Source organism: Cnephaeus nilssonii (assembly GCF_951640355.1).
Source record: "Cnephaeus nilssonii genome assembly, chromosome: 19".
Taxonomy (NCBI): domain Eukaryota; kingdom Metazoa; phylum Chordata; class Mammalia; order Chiroptera; family Vespertilionidae; genus Cnephaeus; species Cnephaeus nilssonii.
The window spans coordinates 34249100-34267245 of NC_137090.1; the positions used below are offsets into that span (position 1 = coordinate 34249100).

At 49.2% G+C, this 18146-nt stretch overlaps 3 protein-coding genes across 4 annotated transcripts; 1 reads left to right on the forward strand and 2 right to left on the reverse strand.

Moving 5' to 3' along the window:
- Nucleotides 1–662: 662 nt before the first annotated feature.
- Nucleotides 663–1328, reverse strand: LOC307115539 (diazepam-binding inhibitor-like 5). The gene has a single exon (XM_079798758.1). The coding sequence runs from the start codon at nt 1117–1119 to the stop codon at nt 856–858; it is 264 nt and encodes an 87-aa protein (XP_079654884.1). The 5' UTR covers nt 1120–1328; the 3' UTR covers nt 663–855.
- Nucleotides 1329–1442: 114 nt separating this feature from the next.
- GEMIN4 (gem nuclear organelle associated protein 4) lies at nt 1443–9626 on the forward strand. Its single transcript, XM_079798867.1, has 2 exons — nt 1443–2076; nt 5243–9626. Exons 1-2 carry the CDS (start codon nt 2067–2069, stop codon nt 8404–8406), a joined length of 3174 nt encoding a protein of 1057 aa, XP_079654993.1. The 5' UTR covers nt 1443–2066; the 3' UTR covers nt 8407–9626.
- Nucleotides 9627–9758: 132 nt separating this feature from the next.
- TLCD3A (TLC domain containing 3A) lies at nt 9759–17915 on the reverse strand. Of its 2 annotated transcripts, none has more exons than XM_079798876.1 (5): nt 17655–17915; nt 17167–17250; nt 13130–13334; nt 11918–12013; nt 9759–11451 (listed from the first exon to the last, which is right to left on the reverse strand). In XM_079798876.1, the coding sequence occupies exons 1-5, from the start codon at nt 17774–17776 to the stop codon at nt 11182–11184; spliced, it is 777 nt and encodes a 258-aa protein (XP_079655002.1). In that variant the 5' UTR covers nt 17777–17915; the 3' UTR covers nt 9759–11181. The 2 variants fall into 2 exon arrangements, with proteins under 2 accessions (XP_079655002.1, XP_079655003.1); XM_079798877.1 differs by having other exon boundaries at nt 17167–17231; nt 17655–17851.
- Between the last annotated feature and the right edge of the window lie 231 nt (nt 17916–18146).

Here is an 18146-nt window from a genome sequence, read left to right on the forward strand (position 1 = left end):
GGACCCCTCAAAGGATGTCCTACTGCCAGTTTACAGGGATCGGGCCTAAACCAGCAATTGGACATCCCTCTTGCAATCCGGGACTTCTGGCTCCTAACGGCTCACCTTCCTGCCTGCCTGATTGCCCCTAACCACTCTGCCTGCCCACCTGCTCGCCCCCACCTGCCCTCCCCACGGGCCTGCTCGCCCCCAACTGCCCCCCTGCTGGCCTGCTCACCCCAAACTGCCCCCCAACCACTGTTCTGATCACTCCCAACTGAACCCCACTGACGGCCTGCTCGCCCCCAACTGGCCTCCCCCCTGGTGTGCTCAGCCCCAACTGCCCCCCCCCCCGCCCCGGGCTGATCACCCCCAACGGCCCCCCACACCGGCCTGATCACCCACAATTGCTGTCCCATCCTAGCCTGATCACCCACAACTGCCCTCCCCTCTTGGCCTCTAACTGCCTCTACCTCGGCCTCGTAACCATGGTTTTGTCCAGAAGAACATCTGGAAGGTTTCCTGGAAGGTCTCCCAGTCTAATTAGCATATTACCCTTTTATAAGTATAGATGAGCTGAGCATAGGAGGGCTGGGAAAACTTAGAATCATACCCAAAGCCAGATTTGATGGCACTTCCTCTAGAGGAGAGATGCTCTTAATACATTTCCGTCAGCTCCCCAGTACTCTCACAGTCACTTTGAGTTTATTGCTTTTCCAACAGCAGTCGTGCACTTTGATGCAGTTTAAGAGATTTATTGATGTCTCAGCTACGGTAGCCACGGTTTTGGGACATTTCAGCCATCAATGTCTTTTAAGAAGTCCATTTCCCTCCCAGAGCCGCCCTGCTACTTCACTGTTTGACTCTCTGTCCTCCTTAACCATTTTCCTTTTTCTTCAGTTCTTCGACTTTACTAACGTAGATCCTCATGGCGTCCATCTTGGTCATCCCTTTTTTCTCATTCCACGCCTCCCACTTGGCCTTGGCTTTCACATCTGTGTCAGGCGGGGCCGGGATGTTGCAGTCGCCCTGGGTGGCCTGTTTGTAGAAGCTGTACACCACCAGTTTCTCCTGCTCACTCACAGGTCCCTTCAACTGCTTCACAGCGGCGCAGGCCAGCTCAAATTCCACTTGGCACATTGCGGGGCCTGAGGTCCGGCCCCTCTGGCTTTTTTAAGTGATACCTGGTCCTAGAAGCTGGAGGGTGAAGAACTAGAAACACTTGAGGCTGGTGATTAAGTCCGGGAAGAAGAGAAAGGGAGAAAAGGAGACAGGGTAATATATATGGGAAGAACACAGGATATTTGTGTGTTCCCAGTGAAAAACCAAATGGGCCCACGGGATTGGATCTCCCTCAGTCCCCCCCGCCCCCCCAAGTTGTTCTGGTCCCGCACAGTGCATTTTCTGGGGAGAAGGACGACCATTCACATTTCAAAGGCGTCTATGATGCCAGAAAACTAAGGAGCTGCTGCTGTGTTCTGAAGGAGGAGCGCTGGGGACGATTGTGAGGCTGTGGCGCCAGGTGGTCAGAGTGTGAGACGGGGAGATGTGCTGCGGGGGAAGAAGTCTGTCATCAGAGAGGGGTGCGTCTGTGCTGGTTAGTGGGCAGCCTGCCCAGGGACGTTCAGTGTGTTAACTGTGCGGGCGATTCCAGCGGTGACGGTGGAGCCGAATGCGGGGCTAGGAACGGAGCTAATGGGTAGGACTCACTGGGATCAGGAAGCTGGGCTGGGCAGTGGACTGGACAGGTGGGTGCCTGAAAGGAGAGGGGAAACGGGGGGCCGGGCGGCCAGGGTGGGGACCGGTGGAGAGGGAGGGGCGGGGCCCGCAGCGGCCGGAGCGCGGGGCGGGTACCAACCTGTTGGAGGGTCGGCAGAGGGCGCTGTGCGTTTGGCGCCCGGACGCCGCGGGCTTGTAGGTGAGGACCGCGCGTGCGCGCGGAGCGGAGGGCGCCGCCGCTGCCCGCGCGGAGCCGGAGCGGAGACTGTGGGCGGGGACTGGGGCGCGGCCCTTGGTCCCGCCCCCGGGCCGCCCATTGTGTCGTGGTGCCTGCGCAGTACTCGCCGCATTGCGCCCGCGTCGCCGCCATGGACTTAGGTGGGTGTCCCGGCTCCCCTTCCCCGAGCCCGCCTGGGCCACCTCCCGCCACGGCGACCGGGGCGGTGCCGAGCGGCCCGGGCTGAGGGAGACCCCGGGTTGGGGAGGGGTTTGGAGAGGAGTTTTCTCGGAGACCGGGGGTCGGGAGACCCGGCTCCAGCCCCGGCCGCGCCGCCTTTTGGCCCTTGGGCCCCTTTCCACGTGAAGCGCCAAACGGCTGTGAGGACTTCCTGAAAGTTAAGAGGGTTCGTGCAGGTGATTCGGAAAAGGCCGGGCTGGGAGGACGCCCGGGGGAATCCCGGATGCCCGACGGTCTCATTAGTCGAATGTCTGCTGAGTTCTTCAGCAAGTGACTTAGGCTCATGAGGTCCTCATAGATAAAACGGAGATGATAATGTCTCTACTTCAGAGTTTTGGGGAGTTTTCGTTGAGATCACGTGTATACAGTGCCCGGCACAGTGCCTTGCACGTAGCTAGCGTTCATCAGACTAGCAATTATGGGGAGGGCGGTGGCTGCAGGGTAGCACGTGCGCCTTGATTCAGAATCCTGAGGCAAAGTTTGGAAGAAGGGAGGGGGGAGCTGGTGTAAATCAGTGGCTCCTTGCCCAGCTTTTTACCCTTCTGGACATGCTCCTAAGGGGATAGGACTAGGAGATTGCTCTGGGGGAGGCACCCCAAGGTGTGCCAGTAACACTAGGCCCGTGGAGAAAAGTTCTGGTCCTTGGCCCCAGCCAGCTCTTGAGTTTGTATCACTAGCCATGTGCTCCAAAAAGCGCTCAAGTGCTGCATGGCAGATGGAGGTGGGGAGGCCCAGTATTACTGGCACATCTTGGCCGCCTCACCCAGCTCTCCCAGAGCCTTACAGCTGTGGTGACTTCTGCCCAACAGCTTTGTGGTAGCAACATCCTGAGCAAATTGCTTCTGAGTCTCAATGTTCCCATCTCTAAGACAGGAATAACATAGTCCTCAAAAGGTTGACATGAAGTCTTAAAGAGGCCTTACGTGAGTACCACCTGGCACAAGTAGCACTCAATGAATATAAAGGAGGGGGCACTCAGAAGCACTGTTAACCAGTAGTGATAAAACCCTGGGAATTACCCAGCTTTTAACTGCTCCTGGGACTTACACTTGAGTGTCTCTGGAAAATAGCTGTTAGAGGCCAGACATCTCAACTGAACTGATAGCGCAATAAAATTCATTTTACAGAATCATAGGGAACATATTTTGGTGCCTTGGACAGTAGCCTGAGCTAGAAAGAAGGTCCAGAACCCCCTCAGCAACCTAACCCTCGGTGGGAGTCAGCCTCAGCCAATGGCGCCAAGGTGGATTGCCTTCACCGGTGGTATGCATAGGAGTGCTAATGGATCGCTTGGCCTTTTTGCTGCTCCCATAAATGGTCCAAGGAGCAGGATACTTTTTAATCTGCTGGAATCAGGAGTCTGGAAGATGGGTTCTTGGGGAGATGAAGCACTGAGAAAGGGGTGGCATCTCTGGGTCCTGGGAAAGGGGAGAGTCAGGAATATTGATTAGTGAGCAGTATTTGGGATCTGGCTTAGTTTCTGGACCAAAGGAGACACCTGAGAAAGACCTGTCTTTTCATGTTTCTGAGTTCAGGGAGGCCAAGAGGAGCACAAGATTCAGTTCTTGTCAAGAGTAGAAAGGTTTGGGGGGAAACCACATTTATTGAGCACTTCATCAGGCTCTTTGAATCCTGATTCTTATTGTAGCCACTAGAGGCCCAGTGTACGAAATTCATGCACTGGGGGAGGGGAGGGTCCCCTCAGCCTGGCTTGTGCCCTCTGCAGTCCGGGACCCCTCGGGGGATGTCACATCCTTAGCGCTGCCATAGAGGCAGGAGAGGCTCCTGCCACTGCCGCTGCGCTTGCCAGCCCTGAGCCTGGCTCAGGGCTACTGGCTGAGCGGAGCTCCCCCTGTGGGAGTGCACTGATCAACAGGGGGCAGCTCCTGCGTTGAGTGTCTACCCCCTGGTGGTCAGTACGTGTCATAGCGACCAGCTCCACTGTTTGGTCAATTTGCATATTAGACTTTTATTATATAGGATATCTTGTTTAACTCTATCACTGGGAGGTGGGATCAGGAGCTAACAGTAAGCACCAACCCAGTGTCAAGAGCTTGACTAGTATATATCATTGGATCTTCATGGTCATTATATGAAGTTTGTATTCTCCCCACATATACAGAAGGGAGGCTCAGCGAAGTCATCTGTCCAAGATGACTGATTTTAAATGGCTGAGCTAAACTCATGTCTGATGAAACAGACCAAGATGCCTTCCTTGATAAATGTGTCAGTTCACTGAAAAGTCTATGGGTCACTGAAGGAAGAACTTAATGTAGTGCATTATTTTTTCTATCTGCCCCTTGGTTTCTACCAGAGAACCAGGGCCACGAGTAGCTGTTCTTGTTGGAAGAAGCCATGGGATGAATTGTTTCCCTGAAATCTGTAGGACAAGGCTATGAGAGAAAGGGGGGAAGGTAGGGTTTGTCTGATTGCTTCTGTGCCCACAGCCCTGGGTCATGCGCCTTTTAATCTGTATCATAATTTATAAGCTCAGTTTCATGTTCTGCAATATATATTTAGTGATCCCTGTCATTGTGCTCTCTCTCTAAAGCCATCTTCCCCAAACCCTCTGCTGGCCCATCTTTTGCTGGAGGGTCTCTCCTCTGTAGCCCAGCTTTTCCTTTTCAAATGCTTTTCCTGCGAGATCTCACTTCATTGGTTCCATTGGTCCCCTCTGACTTTGCTCCTGAGCTTCAACCTTGCATTTCCATTGCTGGAGGGCATTTCTATCTTAATGTTATACCTCAAACTCCAAACAGCCAAAACTTAACAGTGTTCCCTCCAAACCTGTTCTGAGTCTTCTCTGTTCCCTATCTCCAGTGGTGCCTGTTGTCTTCCCAGTTCCAAGGTAGAGTTTGGGAGTAATAATTTTCTATTCCTCAGGTAAGTCTTTTTTACTCCAGTTCTGCAGTGGCTCCTAGAATCACCGCTTTCTTCCCCCTCTCCCACTGATCCTATTTAGAACTTTCATCTCTATCCCTGATCCCAATAGCCAGCCTACCAACTGCTATCTTTCCTCCTAACCTCTGCTTACTATTTTGAAATTTTTTCACCACACTCTATCTTATTCGGCTTCTCTCTGTGCAGGACCCTTGAATATCTGTGAAGAAATGACTATTTTGCATGGGGGCTTTTTGCTGGCCGAGCAGCTGTTCCACCCCAAAGCGCTGGCAGAATTGACAAAGTCTGACTGGGAGCATGTTGGGCAGCCCATTGTGGAGGCCTTGAGGGAAATCTCTGCCACAGCATGCTCCCAGTCCTTTGCCTGGAAGAGGAAAGCTCTGGTCATCATCTGGGCCAAGGTCCTTCAGCCCTACCCCGTCACCCCTTCTGACACTGAAACTCGGTGGCAGGAAGATGTGTTCTTCTCAGTAGGCAACATGATCCCTACCATCAACCATACGGTCCTTTTTGAGCTGCTCAAGTCCCTGGAAGCTTCTGGACTCTTTATCCAGCTCCTGATGGCCCTCCCTACCACCATCTGCCGTGCAGAACTGGAGCGCTTTTTGGAGCACATGGCTATTGATACTTCTTCAAAGGATGTGGCCTTCTTCCTCGATGTCTGGTGGGAAATGATGAAGCACAAGGGCGATCAGCAGGACCCTCTGCTCTCTCAGTTTCGGACAATGGCCAATAAGTACTTATCCTCTTCAGATGAGTTCTCCCATCCTCCAAAGAGGTTTAAGTCAGATCCTGATGTGTGTCCTACCATGCCTTTGTTGGCCATGCTGCTCACTGGGCTGAAGCAAATCCAAAATAGAATCTTGGGCCCTGGGATGAAGTGCTGTGCATTAGCCAATTTGGCTGACATGCTGACCGTGTTTGCACTGATGGAGGACGACCCTCAGGAAGTGTCCGCAACTGTGTATCTAGACAAACTGGCCACAGTGATCTCCGTGTGGAATTCGGACACCCAGAACCCATATCACCAGCAGGCACTGGCAGAGAAGGTAAAGGAGGCAGAACGGGATGTCAACCTGAGCTCGCTGGCCAGACTCCCGAATGAAACGATTTTTGCCGGGTTTGAGTTCATGCGCAGTCTTCTGCGGGAGTGGGGGGAGGAGCTGCAGGCCATGCTCAACAGCACCCAAGGGACAAATTATGACAGTTACCGGCTGTGTGACAGTCTGACTTCTTTCAGCCAGAACTTGAAACTTTACCTGGGTACCACCAGCTTATCCAAGGAGGAGAGGCAGGTGGTTTCTGAACTGGCAGAGTGCGTTGGGGATTTCCTGAGAAAAACGAACAAGGTACTAAACAAGGGCTTGGAGAAAGACATTACTGCCTCGATTGCCATGGCCATTATTGAGCAGAAGATGGATCGGCATATGGAAATGTGCTACATTTTTGCTTCTGAGAAGAAGTGGGCCTTCTCAGATGAGTGGCTAGCCTGCCTGGTTAATAACCAGTCTCTCTTCCGAGAGCCAGATTTGGTATTAAAGCTACTGGAAACTGTGGTGGAAGTCAGCACGACAGACAGAGCCATCCCTGAATCTCAGATCAAACAAGTGATTGACTTGGTCCTGGAATGTTACGCAGGCCTCTCACTGCCAGATAAAAATAAAGTCCTCTCGGGTGTCCTGGTTTCCTGGGGGCGAAAGGGCCTCTCTGAGAAGTTGTTGGCTTACTTGGAGGGGTTTCAGGAAGACCTCAACACAACTTTTAACCAGCTTGCACAGAGTGCTTCCGAACAGGGCTTGGCTAAGGCTGTAGCTTCTGTGGCCCGCCTGGTGATACTGCACCCAGAGATCACAGTGAAGAAAATGTGCAGCATGGCTGTGGTCAATCTCGGTACCCACAAGTTCCTGGCTCAGATTCTCACCGCCTTCCCCGCCCTCAGGTTCACGGAAGAGCAGGGTCCAAATCCATCCACCACTTTCGTCGTGTCATGCCTCAGAGAAACTGTCTGGACAAAGTTCTCTACACCCAAGGAAGAAAAGCAGTTTTTGGAGCTCTTGAGATGCCTGATGCGTCCCGCGAAGCTCCCAGGGATTCCAGTTGCAGCCCTTCTTGAGCCAGATGAGGTTCTCAGGGAATTCGTCCTGCCTTTCTTGATGCTAGATGTTGAAGAGGTGGACCTCAGTCTGAAGATCTTTATCCAGACCCTCGAAGGAAATGCCTGCTTAGAGGAATACTGGCTCCAAACCTGCTCTCCGTTTCCCCTCATCTTCAGCTTGTGCCAGCTCCTGGACTGCTTCGGTAAATACTGGCAGCTCCCCAAGGAGAAGCGCTGCCTCTCTCTGGATGGGAAGGATACGGTGGTCCATATCCTGGAGCGCCTCTGTGAGATCGTATTAGCTAATGCCGAGACCTTCTCCCCAGACACCTGGATCAAGTCCCTGTCCTGGCTCCACCGGAAGTTGGAGCAGCTAGACTGGACTGTGAGCCTGAGACTAAAGAACTTCTTTGAGGGCCACTTCAAGTGTGAGGTGCCAGCTACACTTTTTGAGATCTGTAAGCTTTCTGAGGATGAGTGGACCTCCCAGGCCCACCCTGGGTATGGGCCCGGCACAGGGCTCCTTGCCTGGATGGAGTGCTGCTGCCTCTCCAGCAGCATCTCCGAGCGGATGCTCTCCCTCTTAGTCGTGGGTGTGGACAACCCTGAGGAGGTCAGATTGTTCAGCAAGGGCTTTCTGGTAGCCCTGGTGCAAGTCATGCCTTGGTGCAGTACCCAGGAGTGGCAGTACCTTTTCCAGTTGACCAGGAGACTGTTGGAGAAACAACTCCTACATGTCCCTTATAGCCTGGAATATATTCAGTTTGTTCCTCTGCTCAACCTGAAGCCCTTGGCCCAGGAGCTCCAACTCTCCGTTCTCCTCCTGAGAGCTTTCCAGTTTCTCTGCAGCCAGAGTTGTCGCAACTGGCTTCCTATGGAAGGCTGGAACCATGTGGTCAAACTCCTCTGTAGCAGTCTGACCAGCCTCCTGGACTCAGTTAGGCTGATACGGTCAGTTGGTCCTTGGGCCCAAGGAGAAGAACAGGACCTGACCCAGGAAGCCCTGTTTTTTTATACTCAGGTATTCTGTCATGTTTTGCACATCATGGCCATGCTCCACCAAGAGGTGTGTGAACCACTCTACGTTTTGGCCTTGGAAATCCTCACCTGCTATGAAACCCTGAGCAAGACCAACCCTTCTATTAGCGCCTTACTCCAGAAGGTAAATGAGCAGCACTTCTTAAAGTCCATTGCCAAGAACATTAGCCCCGAGGAGCGGCGCCAAACCCTGCTGCAGAAGATCAGCAACTTCTGACCTTTGTGGATCAGAAAACAGCTGATGAGGGTGGGGTGTATAGGGGCTAGAGCCGAGAAACAAAAACTCTTCAGTTATGTGAAGTTGTACACAAGCTAAAAAGTATATGGCAATAACAATGTAAAGAAAATAGTTTCTTGGGTATTTGTAACAAATTATAATCTCATTTTGAGGTTTGTCTTGTCTCTTTTGAGTCTCATCAATAGTCTAGGCTTAGATACGGGTTCAGCTAGAGCAGTGATTGGCAAACTCATTAGTCAACAGAGCGGCAAACAGCCGCGGTTTGCCGATCACTGAGCTAGAGTCTTAAAGGTCAAATCAGGCTGGGAGGAAAGTTCATAATTGGACTTCTCCACCCTAAAATTTGGTAAGTCCAAAGGTGAAATACCCAAGTGGAAAAATTATAACGTGTGTGTGTTCTTTTGCACTGAAACCCTCTTCAAATCATTTTGTGGTCTCTTGGAAAGGGTAGCAATTGAGAAAATTATTCTTCTACCAGTTGGCCATGTGATTTATGTGCCCAAAAGGCCTGTACCACTGTAAAAGGAGAAGGTTGGACCAAGATAATTTAGTGCTGGGGTAGATTAAGGACCCCAAGAAAATGGATGGCTTCTGAGTTGAGGACTTCTGCCATATAGCCTTAACACCATCCATTCAGTGTATCCAGAAGGGCTGTGCTAAAACTAGGTCTGGTAAATAGCAGCGAAGTGTTTAAAGGACAAGTGTAATTACCTTCTGTCTGGAGTATATTGTCATGGTTTTAAAAAATTGGGGGGAGCAGAGAATGGTGTCTACAGAAGCATAAAAATACAAATTTAAGGTGTGCAGGGCATTTTACAGAACTATGAGTGCTGGTTGCTGAGATATTTAATTTGGGAGGCAAGAAAGGGAAAAGGAGATATCCCAATACCTCCTTCATACCCAGGCCCTCATTCAAAATGGAGCATTATTCAGGTTCCCTCCCCCACTTGAAGTGGGCTAGCTCTGTGGCCTACAATTGGGTTTTTACCCTTCCCATCTCCTAATTGAAGTTCACCTAAATAGAGAAAAAAGGGCCTAAAGTTACATGACCACTGGGCTTGAACTCTAGGACCCTACAGTGTACAGCAAGCATGTCAAACTCAAAGGCTAACACAGGCCAAATAAACGAGGCATGTGGCCCGTGGGCCGAGAGTTTGACATGCTTGGTGTACAGGAACCATGAATCACAGAAACATCAGAGTAAGGTTTGAGGTAGGCCCTCCTGGAAGCTGAAAGCACTAACACATTCCCCTCCCCTCAACACCCCAGCTTTGCGAGTTACATGGATATGAACACAGACCAGAAACAATATCACACACCAGCCAGCCAAGTCAGATCATGGGATGGGTCTTATAGGAAGTTGGTATTGATGTATTTCACAAATGGGAGTAAGTTGGGAAATATTAGTGCAATTTAATCACCACATGGGTGATTTATACAAGATATACTGACTGAACAAAATAGTAATAAAAAAAATCATTTTGCATTTTTAAAATGGCACCCATTAAAGACTGAAATAGTCAACATTTGAGTCACTGTTACATATTCAGTACTTTAAAAGTTAATGGACAACAATGAATCAAAAGGCACTTTTAAAAACCTAGCTTCTCACTACCGCCTGAAAAAAAAAAAAAATTCATGGTAGCAGTTTCTAAAACCCATCCTAGTTGATAAGGAATGATTAGTGTTGGCACCAGAGAATCCCATTTGCAAATGGTAGTGAAGGAGTCAGTTCACAGGACATACTTTGGCCAGGGCTGTCTTGCACTCTTGCTCTCCAGCCTTCTGTGGCCAAATGGTGGTGCACTCAATGAGAACAGGCTTTGGGCTACAAGCTCTGTTAGGAGGCAGTCTAGATGCAACTTCTCGTGGTTTGGAATATAGAACTCCATTTCCACTTCATGTGAAAAAAGACAGTGTCAAAGAGTGGGGTTACTCATAAATAGCTTGGTAGCCATCTTTTCACTATCACTATAGTTTTTAACAAGAGCATCCTGCGTGTGTGGATATGGGGAAAGCTGGGCTTGGAAGGACATGCTAAAAAGGGAATAGTATTTGTGACTGTTTACAACAAACTCACAACTTTGACACTGGTCTTACAGTCAGCCTGCAAAGATGCTGACCTATTAGTCTCTTTACCTCCTCAAGTGCTTCAGGTTCCCATCCCTGCCTCCTGCCACCCCAACCCTCACTAATGAGACTTCTGATTGGAAGTCAGTAGACAAGAATTCAATGTTGGCACATGGATGAAAGGATGAGGCAGTGGATTATCTAGTAAACAATAAAAAGCTACCTACCCACAATAATTTCCCCAGGCCAACATAAGAAATTATTTCAAGAACCAAGTCATCACTGTTTCTGCTGGCCCAGTGTATGTGGATATTGCCCTGAGTGTTTGGAAAGGTGGGTAGCCACCAATATTAGGGCCAGTTAGGTGTCCAGGGACTTACCCTGGCCCACCTGTCTCCACACCCCATGCTTCTACCTCCCAGAGCCCTTGAGATAAGAGCCAAGGAAGGATCATTGGGCAAAACCACCTTGCTGCCAATGGAGGTCTGACAGGATCCAATAGTTGTTACTACAAAAAGTGCTTTTGCAAAAGGCAGGTTAGAGGGAGGTAATATGAATATTCTTAGAAAAACTCATACCCAACTACTTATCAATACCCAAAAGGCTGAGGCCATCCAGGGCACAATTTGGTCCGTGGAATACTGAGTGGAAGAGGCACCCTCACTGCCTGACTCCTGGGAGCACTTATCCGTCCTTTTCGGCTGGGGGAGTGTCAAAGAGCCCGACTGCCTTCTTGCACAGCAGAGAGAACCAGTAGAGCTGGGGAGCGATGAGGACGGCATTGGCCACGTTGCAGAAGACCGGGATCCTGAATGGCACTTGGAACAGGCTTAGTTCCTTCTGTCGGGCATAGGACCAATACATGAAGAGGAAAAGAAGGATCCGACAGGAAAAGAAGGTGGTCAGCGTGAGGATTCCGTTCACCTTGTACAGAAGGGTGTGCTGCTGCTTTAGCTGCAAAAGAGGGAAGAAGAATGCAGAGTCACCAAGAGAGACTGGGCCTTCAGGAAATGACTAGCTCAAGTCCCACAACAGTCAAGTCCAAGCATCTAGCTTTCTAACACTTGGAAAAGTTGATTGAGCATGGCCGTATTTATATGTGCATATAGCCTCGTAGGTTTTTCAGCAGTGATGCTGAATTTGACCTAAGCCACCCCAGCTGAGAGGAACACAGGATGAGAGACAATCTATGGCCTGGGAAAAAAATACATGAAGGACTGTATCAAATTTGAATCAAACTTACAATTTTGTCCCCACTGGCTTGGAAGACCAATTGACCTTTAAGTCTGTTCAAGGGTCTCATATTCCACTATTCCTAGCATTAAGGGATTTCTCTAAACCCCACAATCTACCAAGGAAAAACAGAGTCTGTGCCCCCATCTCTCCCAGGCACTGTTTCTGCCCTTTCATTCATACGTGCCTGAATCAGAACTTTGCCCAGCGACACAAATGGAGTGCTTAGTTCTGCCGTGAAGATGCAGCCAACGAAGAAGTCCCCCAGCTCTCCCCTAAACCTCTGCAGGTGACGAGAAGAAACAGGGAAATATGACATGGAGGTTAAGGAACCACGGGAAGGAAATTCTAGGGCTGTCAAAAAGGATCACCATGAAGGACCATGAAGGGAAAGGGAAATGCTACATGGACAAGTGTAGACCCATTTAATACTCTGCTGCTTCCATAGCAATGGAACTTGGATGGTCGAATTTCTAGGATCCAGGGGCAACTTCTGATAGCTGACCGTGTCACACACCAAGCTTTCTCAGAATGTCTGTGTCAGCCGGAAGGAATTCTGCAGCCTACTTTTGGGTTTCTAACTTTGTCATGCCAAGGGCACTTAGCCAAGTCAGTTCAACAAAATATGTGTCAGGCCCTGTGCTAGATGTTGGGGAGACTTCTCAAAGAATGTAGTACACGGTACCTATCTTTTCAAGAAAGTAGTGCAGCATAGAATAGCAGCTCAAGTAGTACTAGAGTGAGCTACATCAACTCTTAGAGCCTCAATTCAAGCATGTCAAACTCGTGGCTGGCAGGCCGAATACACAATATAGGGCTAACAATTTATAATATTATTTCTAATTATTCCTGATAATTTCTAATTATTAGCAGAAAGCTATGAGCTTTTAAATCAAGTGCCTATCACTTGGCTGGCACGCAAAAATTACTAATTTCCTCTCTGCGTTCCCATTTCTTCCTTGTTGGGTGAAGTTTTGATGGGAAAAATGGATCTAGGGAGAAATGCGGCTATTTGCTTTCAGAGCCTGCTTTTGTAACATAAATAATAATAATGCACACAGTACTCTCTGGCACTGTTATAGCAAATAACCAGTTGACTGAGCAAATAACTGGTCTCATTTTAAAAAATTCTTATGTTGTATTTTATATTGTCTTTATATTGTATAAACTAAAGACAGAACCTTTGGCCAAGGCTAAGGAATCACAAAGGGCTGGGGGATTGCTGGCACGGAGGATCACATCTCTACATGATTTATCTGGGGATTTCACTGCAGAAGCAGCTGGCATACGAGAACGGGTGAAGTAGGAAAGCCAAGGAAAAGAGGAGCAATCCTGACTCCTAAGTATTGGTCATGATACCCGACCAACAGGAGGAATGAGTGACCAAGGCGGCGGATACCTGTGCGATTGGCACAAGGACCAACAGAATGGCCATATGGTGCGTGATCATGAGGCGGTTTTTCCTTAGGAAGTTTCGAAAAATGGTGAGGGAATGTCTGCGGCTCTGTTCTTTGATTCGGTACCAGTCACAAAGGTACATGGCATAGATGTCGTAGACCATATATGGAATCAAAAACCAGACATATTCTTGGGCAAGCCAGTACCTGAAAGAAAGCATAAGAGTGGTCCATGAAATAATTATGAATATCAATTATGAAGGCATGCTTAAAGCCAACCACTTCTGAAACACATTTCCTTAGATGTCTTTACTCCAAATATTTTATAATGAATACTAGAGGCCCAGTGCACGAAATTCATGCACGGGTAGGGTCCCTAGGCCTGGCCGGCAATCAGGGCTGATCTGTATGGTGACAGGCGGGGCCCTCGCTGGCACCTGCCTTGGCTGGCCTGGGGTCAGCTCCTGCGTTGAGCGTCTGCCCCCTGGTGGTCAGTGTGCATCATAGTGACCAGTCATTCTGCTGGTCATTCCAATGTTCGGTTGATTTGCATATTAGGCTTTTATTATATAGGATGATGAAGTTGATAGGGTGAACAACTTTTTCTCAATTGCAGAGAAAATTTGTGTCAAAAGCAGAAAGCACCATGTGTTTAAGTGACTAGCTGTCACTATTTGCTGGTTTAGCTACTCATTTGTAATGGATTTTCTGGCATTTTGTGATATAAGCTGACTTTGATATAGATATCTCTACCAGTGATTCAACAGCCCCACCAAGAAACTGGTTTGGAAGGTGTCCCGAATCCCAATCCAATATTTCCAGTTTAACTCCACTCGTTGCTCAACACTTGGGAGTTTCCTCTTGCATCTGCTTGTAACCTCACTCTAGGGAGTTGCTGGCAAGCAACCCTGGCCATATTCTTTATAATTCTAGGACTAATCCCAATTCCACTCATTAAGAAAAATATGTCTGGTTATGAGCCCGGAGCTCAAGGACTACCTTACAGCACTCAGATACCCAAAGAGAAACTGGGACAAAAGACACTGTTCCCATTTACTTCCCCAAAGGGGTTGAATCAATATTTGCTGTGTCAAAATGATAGTTTATCACTGTCCTAGAGAAAATTAGAAGGAAAGTCCATAATTTCTATAGTTTTGTTCCCAAATGATGTCATAATTCTACAGAAAATTGATGTGGATAAAAACATGTAAATTGAAATTATGTCCTATGTTGGGAAGGATTAGATTCACTAAATACCAAGAAGAGACAATTTACTTTTATGGTTTTCAAACTACCTGAACATCAGAATCACCTGCAGTGCTTGTTAAGGCCCCACCCCCCAAAGACTCTTAATGGTATATGTACAGCCCTCAAATCTGTATTTGTAACTTTGTCTCAGGGGATTTCCTAAGGAGCCAGCCCACAAAATGCAACATTAGAAATATACCCTATAGAGGGGCCATTTAAGATTCTGTTCCTGAATGATTCCACACTTACCACAGCATAACTCAATAATGAATAAACAATGAAACAAGTAAGGATAGAAAATATACATGCAGGTGAATGAATTAGCCGAATTCCATTTAGGCAAAAAGATGCAATATTTATTTATTCTGCTGCTCGTCTATGGTCTCCATTGCATTCTTAAAGCAATTCTAAGTTAAATAACTATTAACCTTTTGCACTCGGATGTCGAGTGTGACTCGACACGGTTAGCATCGGTAGCAGGAATCGAGAAAAAAGCAAGCGAGTGCAAAGGGTTAAGAGCTATTAAAAGCTGATGTGAAATATAGCTGGCCTCTCCCCATGAGTGGACCTAGGGTTTTAATATTTTGCACACAGTACCAATTCAATAAGATCTGGAATTGTGACTGCTTGGTAGAATTCTCTCAAGACTTATTTGTAAGAGATCTAGATTGTAATAATAATTACCTCTAGCCTGAGACTTAGCTTTCTTTATAAAAATGACAACAATCCTTGTCCTACTTTACAAAGTTATTGTAAAAATTTAAAAAAACTAAAAATTTGAAAGTCCTTTTAAATGTAAAAAATACTATCCTATATAATAAAAGCCTAATATGCAAATCGACCAAATGGCAGAATGACTGGTGGCTATGACATGCACTGACCACCAAGGTAGGTACCAGCGGGGGCCCCGCCGGTCGCCCCACAGATTGGCCCTGATTGCCAGCTAGGCCTAGGGACCCTACCTGTGCACGAATTTCGTGCACCGGGCCTCTAGTACAAATATAGATGCTTAAATTGAGAAAACTGCCTAGAGCTGTGACTCTTAGCCCTTTTAGTGATGTAGACCTCTTTAAAAATGATGAAATACTTGGCCCTGTACCACATTCTGCATATAAATTGGGGAGATTTATAGACACTCCCTTATTTATAGACAGTCTACATCAAGGCATAAAGTGAAAAGGTGTGTAATAAACAATATTTGGGTATACAGGATATGAGCCCCAAAAGGCCCTTTTTAAAATGATCTAGGTGCAGTTAGAGCATCCATGTGAAAGTAAAGGGCACGGAAATTTATCTGTCTCCATTTTAGGAGCAGAGAATCTAAGGTAGGGGTGGGGAACCTTTTTTCTGTCAAGGGCCATTGGTTATTTATAACATCATTCACAGGCCATACAAAATTATCAACTTAAAAAGTAGCCTGCTATATTTGGTCAAACATTTAATTAACTCACCCCAAATGCCTTGGTAGGAGCACACCAAATTATTTCCCAGGCCTTAAGCTGGACATTCCTCACCCCTGGGGCATAAAGATACATAAAAGGAGGGACCTGAAAACCAAACTCAGGCTTCTCACCATGTTCAAGCCACTAAAACACACCGTTTCTAAGGGGGAAACATAGCAGTGGTGCTACAGAACTGAAAGTTAAGTAGGCGCAAATATCTTTCTAAAATGTGTACTGGTTGCCTGCTGCTTGCCCTCATGTCAGCTCAAGATAGTGCTGAGCCACATTTGTCTTAGTCTTTGCAAAAGAGGCTGGTTTCAAACTGGGTGGGGGCAGTGAGGGAGCTTGCCACGTAATCATAGAATGCTCGATTAAAATAAAAATCGAACCCGGCCAAACAAATGCTGTCAGCCCTTTGCACATGCAATCAAAGTCACCTGACCTGTTTTCTCTCAGCATCTACAATTCATCACCAAGAAAAGCACGGAAATCATGATGGCAGCATTAATCCCAAGTAAGTTAGATCCAGGCACTACACTAGCAGGCCAGTGAGACAGATACCCCACTCAGGCTGTCCTCCGACGGCAGTCTCAACAGGTGAAAAGAGGACACTTGGCTGAGTCAGGGTCAGATTTTCCCTGTACATTGACTGTAGCTCTTCAACTTAACTGAGAGAAAGCAAGAGTGGTTCTAGGAAGACAGGTGGAAAAAAAGGTTTCAAAAACAAAACACCACCATTGCCCAGGTCTACATACTAGACAAAGTAGACCACCCTAGTCTGTGTCATTCATTCCACTAGATGCTCATTTCCCGACTGCCTCTGGACTGAGCTCTAACACATACAGGTCCGTTTTCTGAGAGCACCTGAAACCTCCTCACCACCTTGAGCAAATCCACAGGAAAGACAAGAAAGAGCAGCATTTGTGAGGCTCTGGTAACCACAATGCACATACCTTGGCCAATGAATGCTTCACAACGGGCCCCCAGTGGGGTGACTTAAAAGAACTAAAAGCCACACTCTCACTTCTGAATCATTTCCAAAGGCATCTATCTCATAAATAACTTGGATCAATGGACCACACCGTCTTCTTACTTGTTACCTTAAATCGGGCTTAGACTCTGTCATTCTCTAGCATTTCTTCAGTTTACTTTCTCCTAAGGTGGCCTGCAGAAAGAGGTAAGGGGAGGAGGTGGGAACTAATTATGGTACCCAAGTTTTCCCATTAATCGACTACCCAACAACATGTGCTGGTTAGGAAATAGTGTCTGTGTGCCACTAAAATGTGCAAACTTGGAAAAGTTCGGCGCTGACATCTGTACTTCTTTCACCTGGCGTTGGATGTTGTTACCTGTCGGAGACCACGTTCTTACAGGAGTGGATGATGGCGATCCCCGAGCCGGTGGCCAACACTGCCTGCGCCGAAGAAACCACCCTAAGATGCGGCAGAAAAGAAAAAAAAAGGGGGGGGGGCGCTCCTAATCCAGCACAAAGCAAAACTCAACCCGACTTGCCCGAGGTTGCCAGCGCCGGGAGGAAAATGGTAGGGCCGCCACCGCGCTCCCGGGCCCCAGGGCAGCTGGCAGATAGGGAGCGGGCTTCCCTCCCCATCCCGACCAGCGCGGGCAGCCCTCCGCCCTGCTCCCCTCTCCCTCCAGGAGAGGGTCTTCCAGAGCCCCGGCCAGGGCCGCAGAGAGGGGCAAGGAATAGGGAGGCAGCCCCCTCGCTTCCTGTCGCCCCCCCTCTCCCCCCCTCGCCGGGCGCAGGGCCGGGCGCAGGCGGGTCCGGGCAGACCGCGCGCGGCCGGGTGGGGCGGGCGTCGCCGGCCTCGCCGAGTACCTGGTGCTGATCATCACGCAGTCGTAATCGGTCCATTCGGGCCGCGCGCGGCGCAGCCCCCAGGTGCAGAGCGCGAAGAGCCCGGGGAAGAAGACGGAGCCCCAGGCCAGCGTCAGCAGCATGGGTGCTCCGGGCTCGGCGCTCGCTCGGCGCCCTCGGCGTGGCTCAGGTCGACTCCGCTGGTCTCCGCGACTGCCGCGGCCCTCCCGCCCCTATTTCTACCCTCCACCCTCCACCCTCCACCCCGCCCCGGCCCGCGCGACTCCGGCAGCCGCGGGGCGCTGGCCCCGAGCCCGCACCGCCACTCTCCGCGTGACCAGACCGGCGGCCGCGATAGGCGCAGGCCGCGGGCCGGGGCGGGGTCTGGCCGCCACCGCCCCTGGGCGCAGAGGCTTTCCCGGTTCCCCGGGCCGGCCGCGAGCGGGGCGCGGGGGCGAGCTGCTGCCTGGGCCGGGGGCTCGCGGCGCGCGGCCTGGTGGCTGCGAGCGCGCT

What these genes read in the sequence shown, in the direction of transcription:
- LOC307115539 (XM_079798758.1), bottom strand. Translation starts at nt 1,119, where the DNA reads ATGTGCCAAGTGGAATTTGAGCTGGCCTGCGCCGCTGTGAAGCAGTTG.
- TLCD3A (XM_079798876.1), bottom strand. Translation starts at nt 17,776, where the DNA reads ATGCTGCTGACGCTGGCCTGGGGCTCCGTCTTCTTCCCCGGGCTCTTC. An exon ending in TGCGTGATGATCAGCACCAG is followed by an intron (nt 17,251 to 17,654) that starts GTACTCGGCGAG and finishes GCCGCATCTTAG; the next exon opens with GGTGGTTTCTTCGGCGCAGG. An exon ending in TGGGCAAAGTTCTGATTCAG is followed by an intron (nt 11,452 to 11,917) that starts GCACGTATGAAT and finishes CCTCTTTTGCAG; the next exon opens with CTAAAGCAGCAGCACACCCT.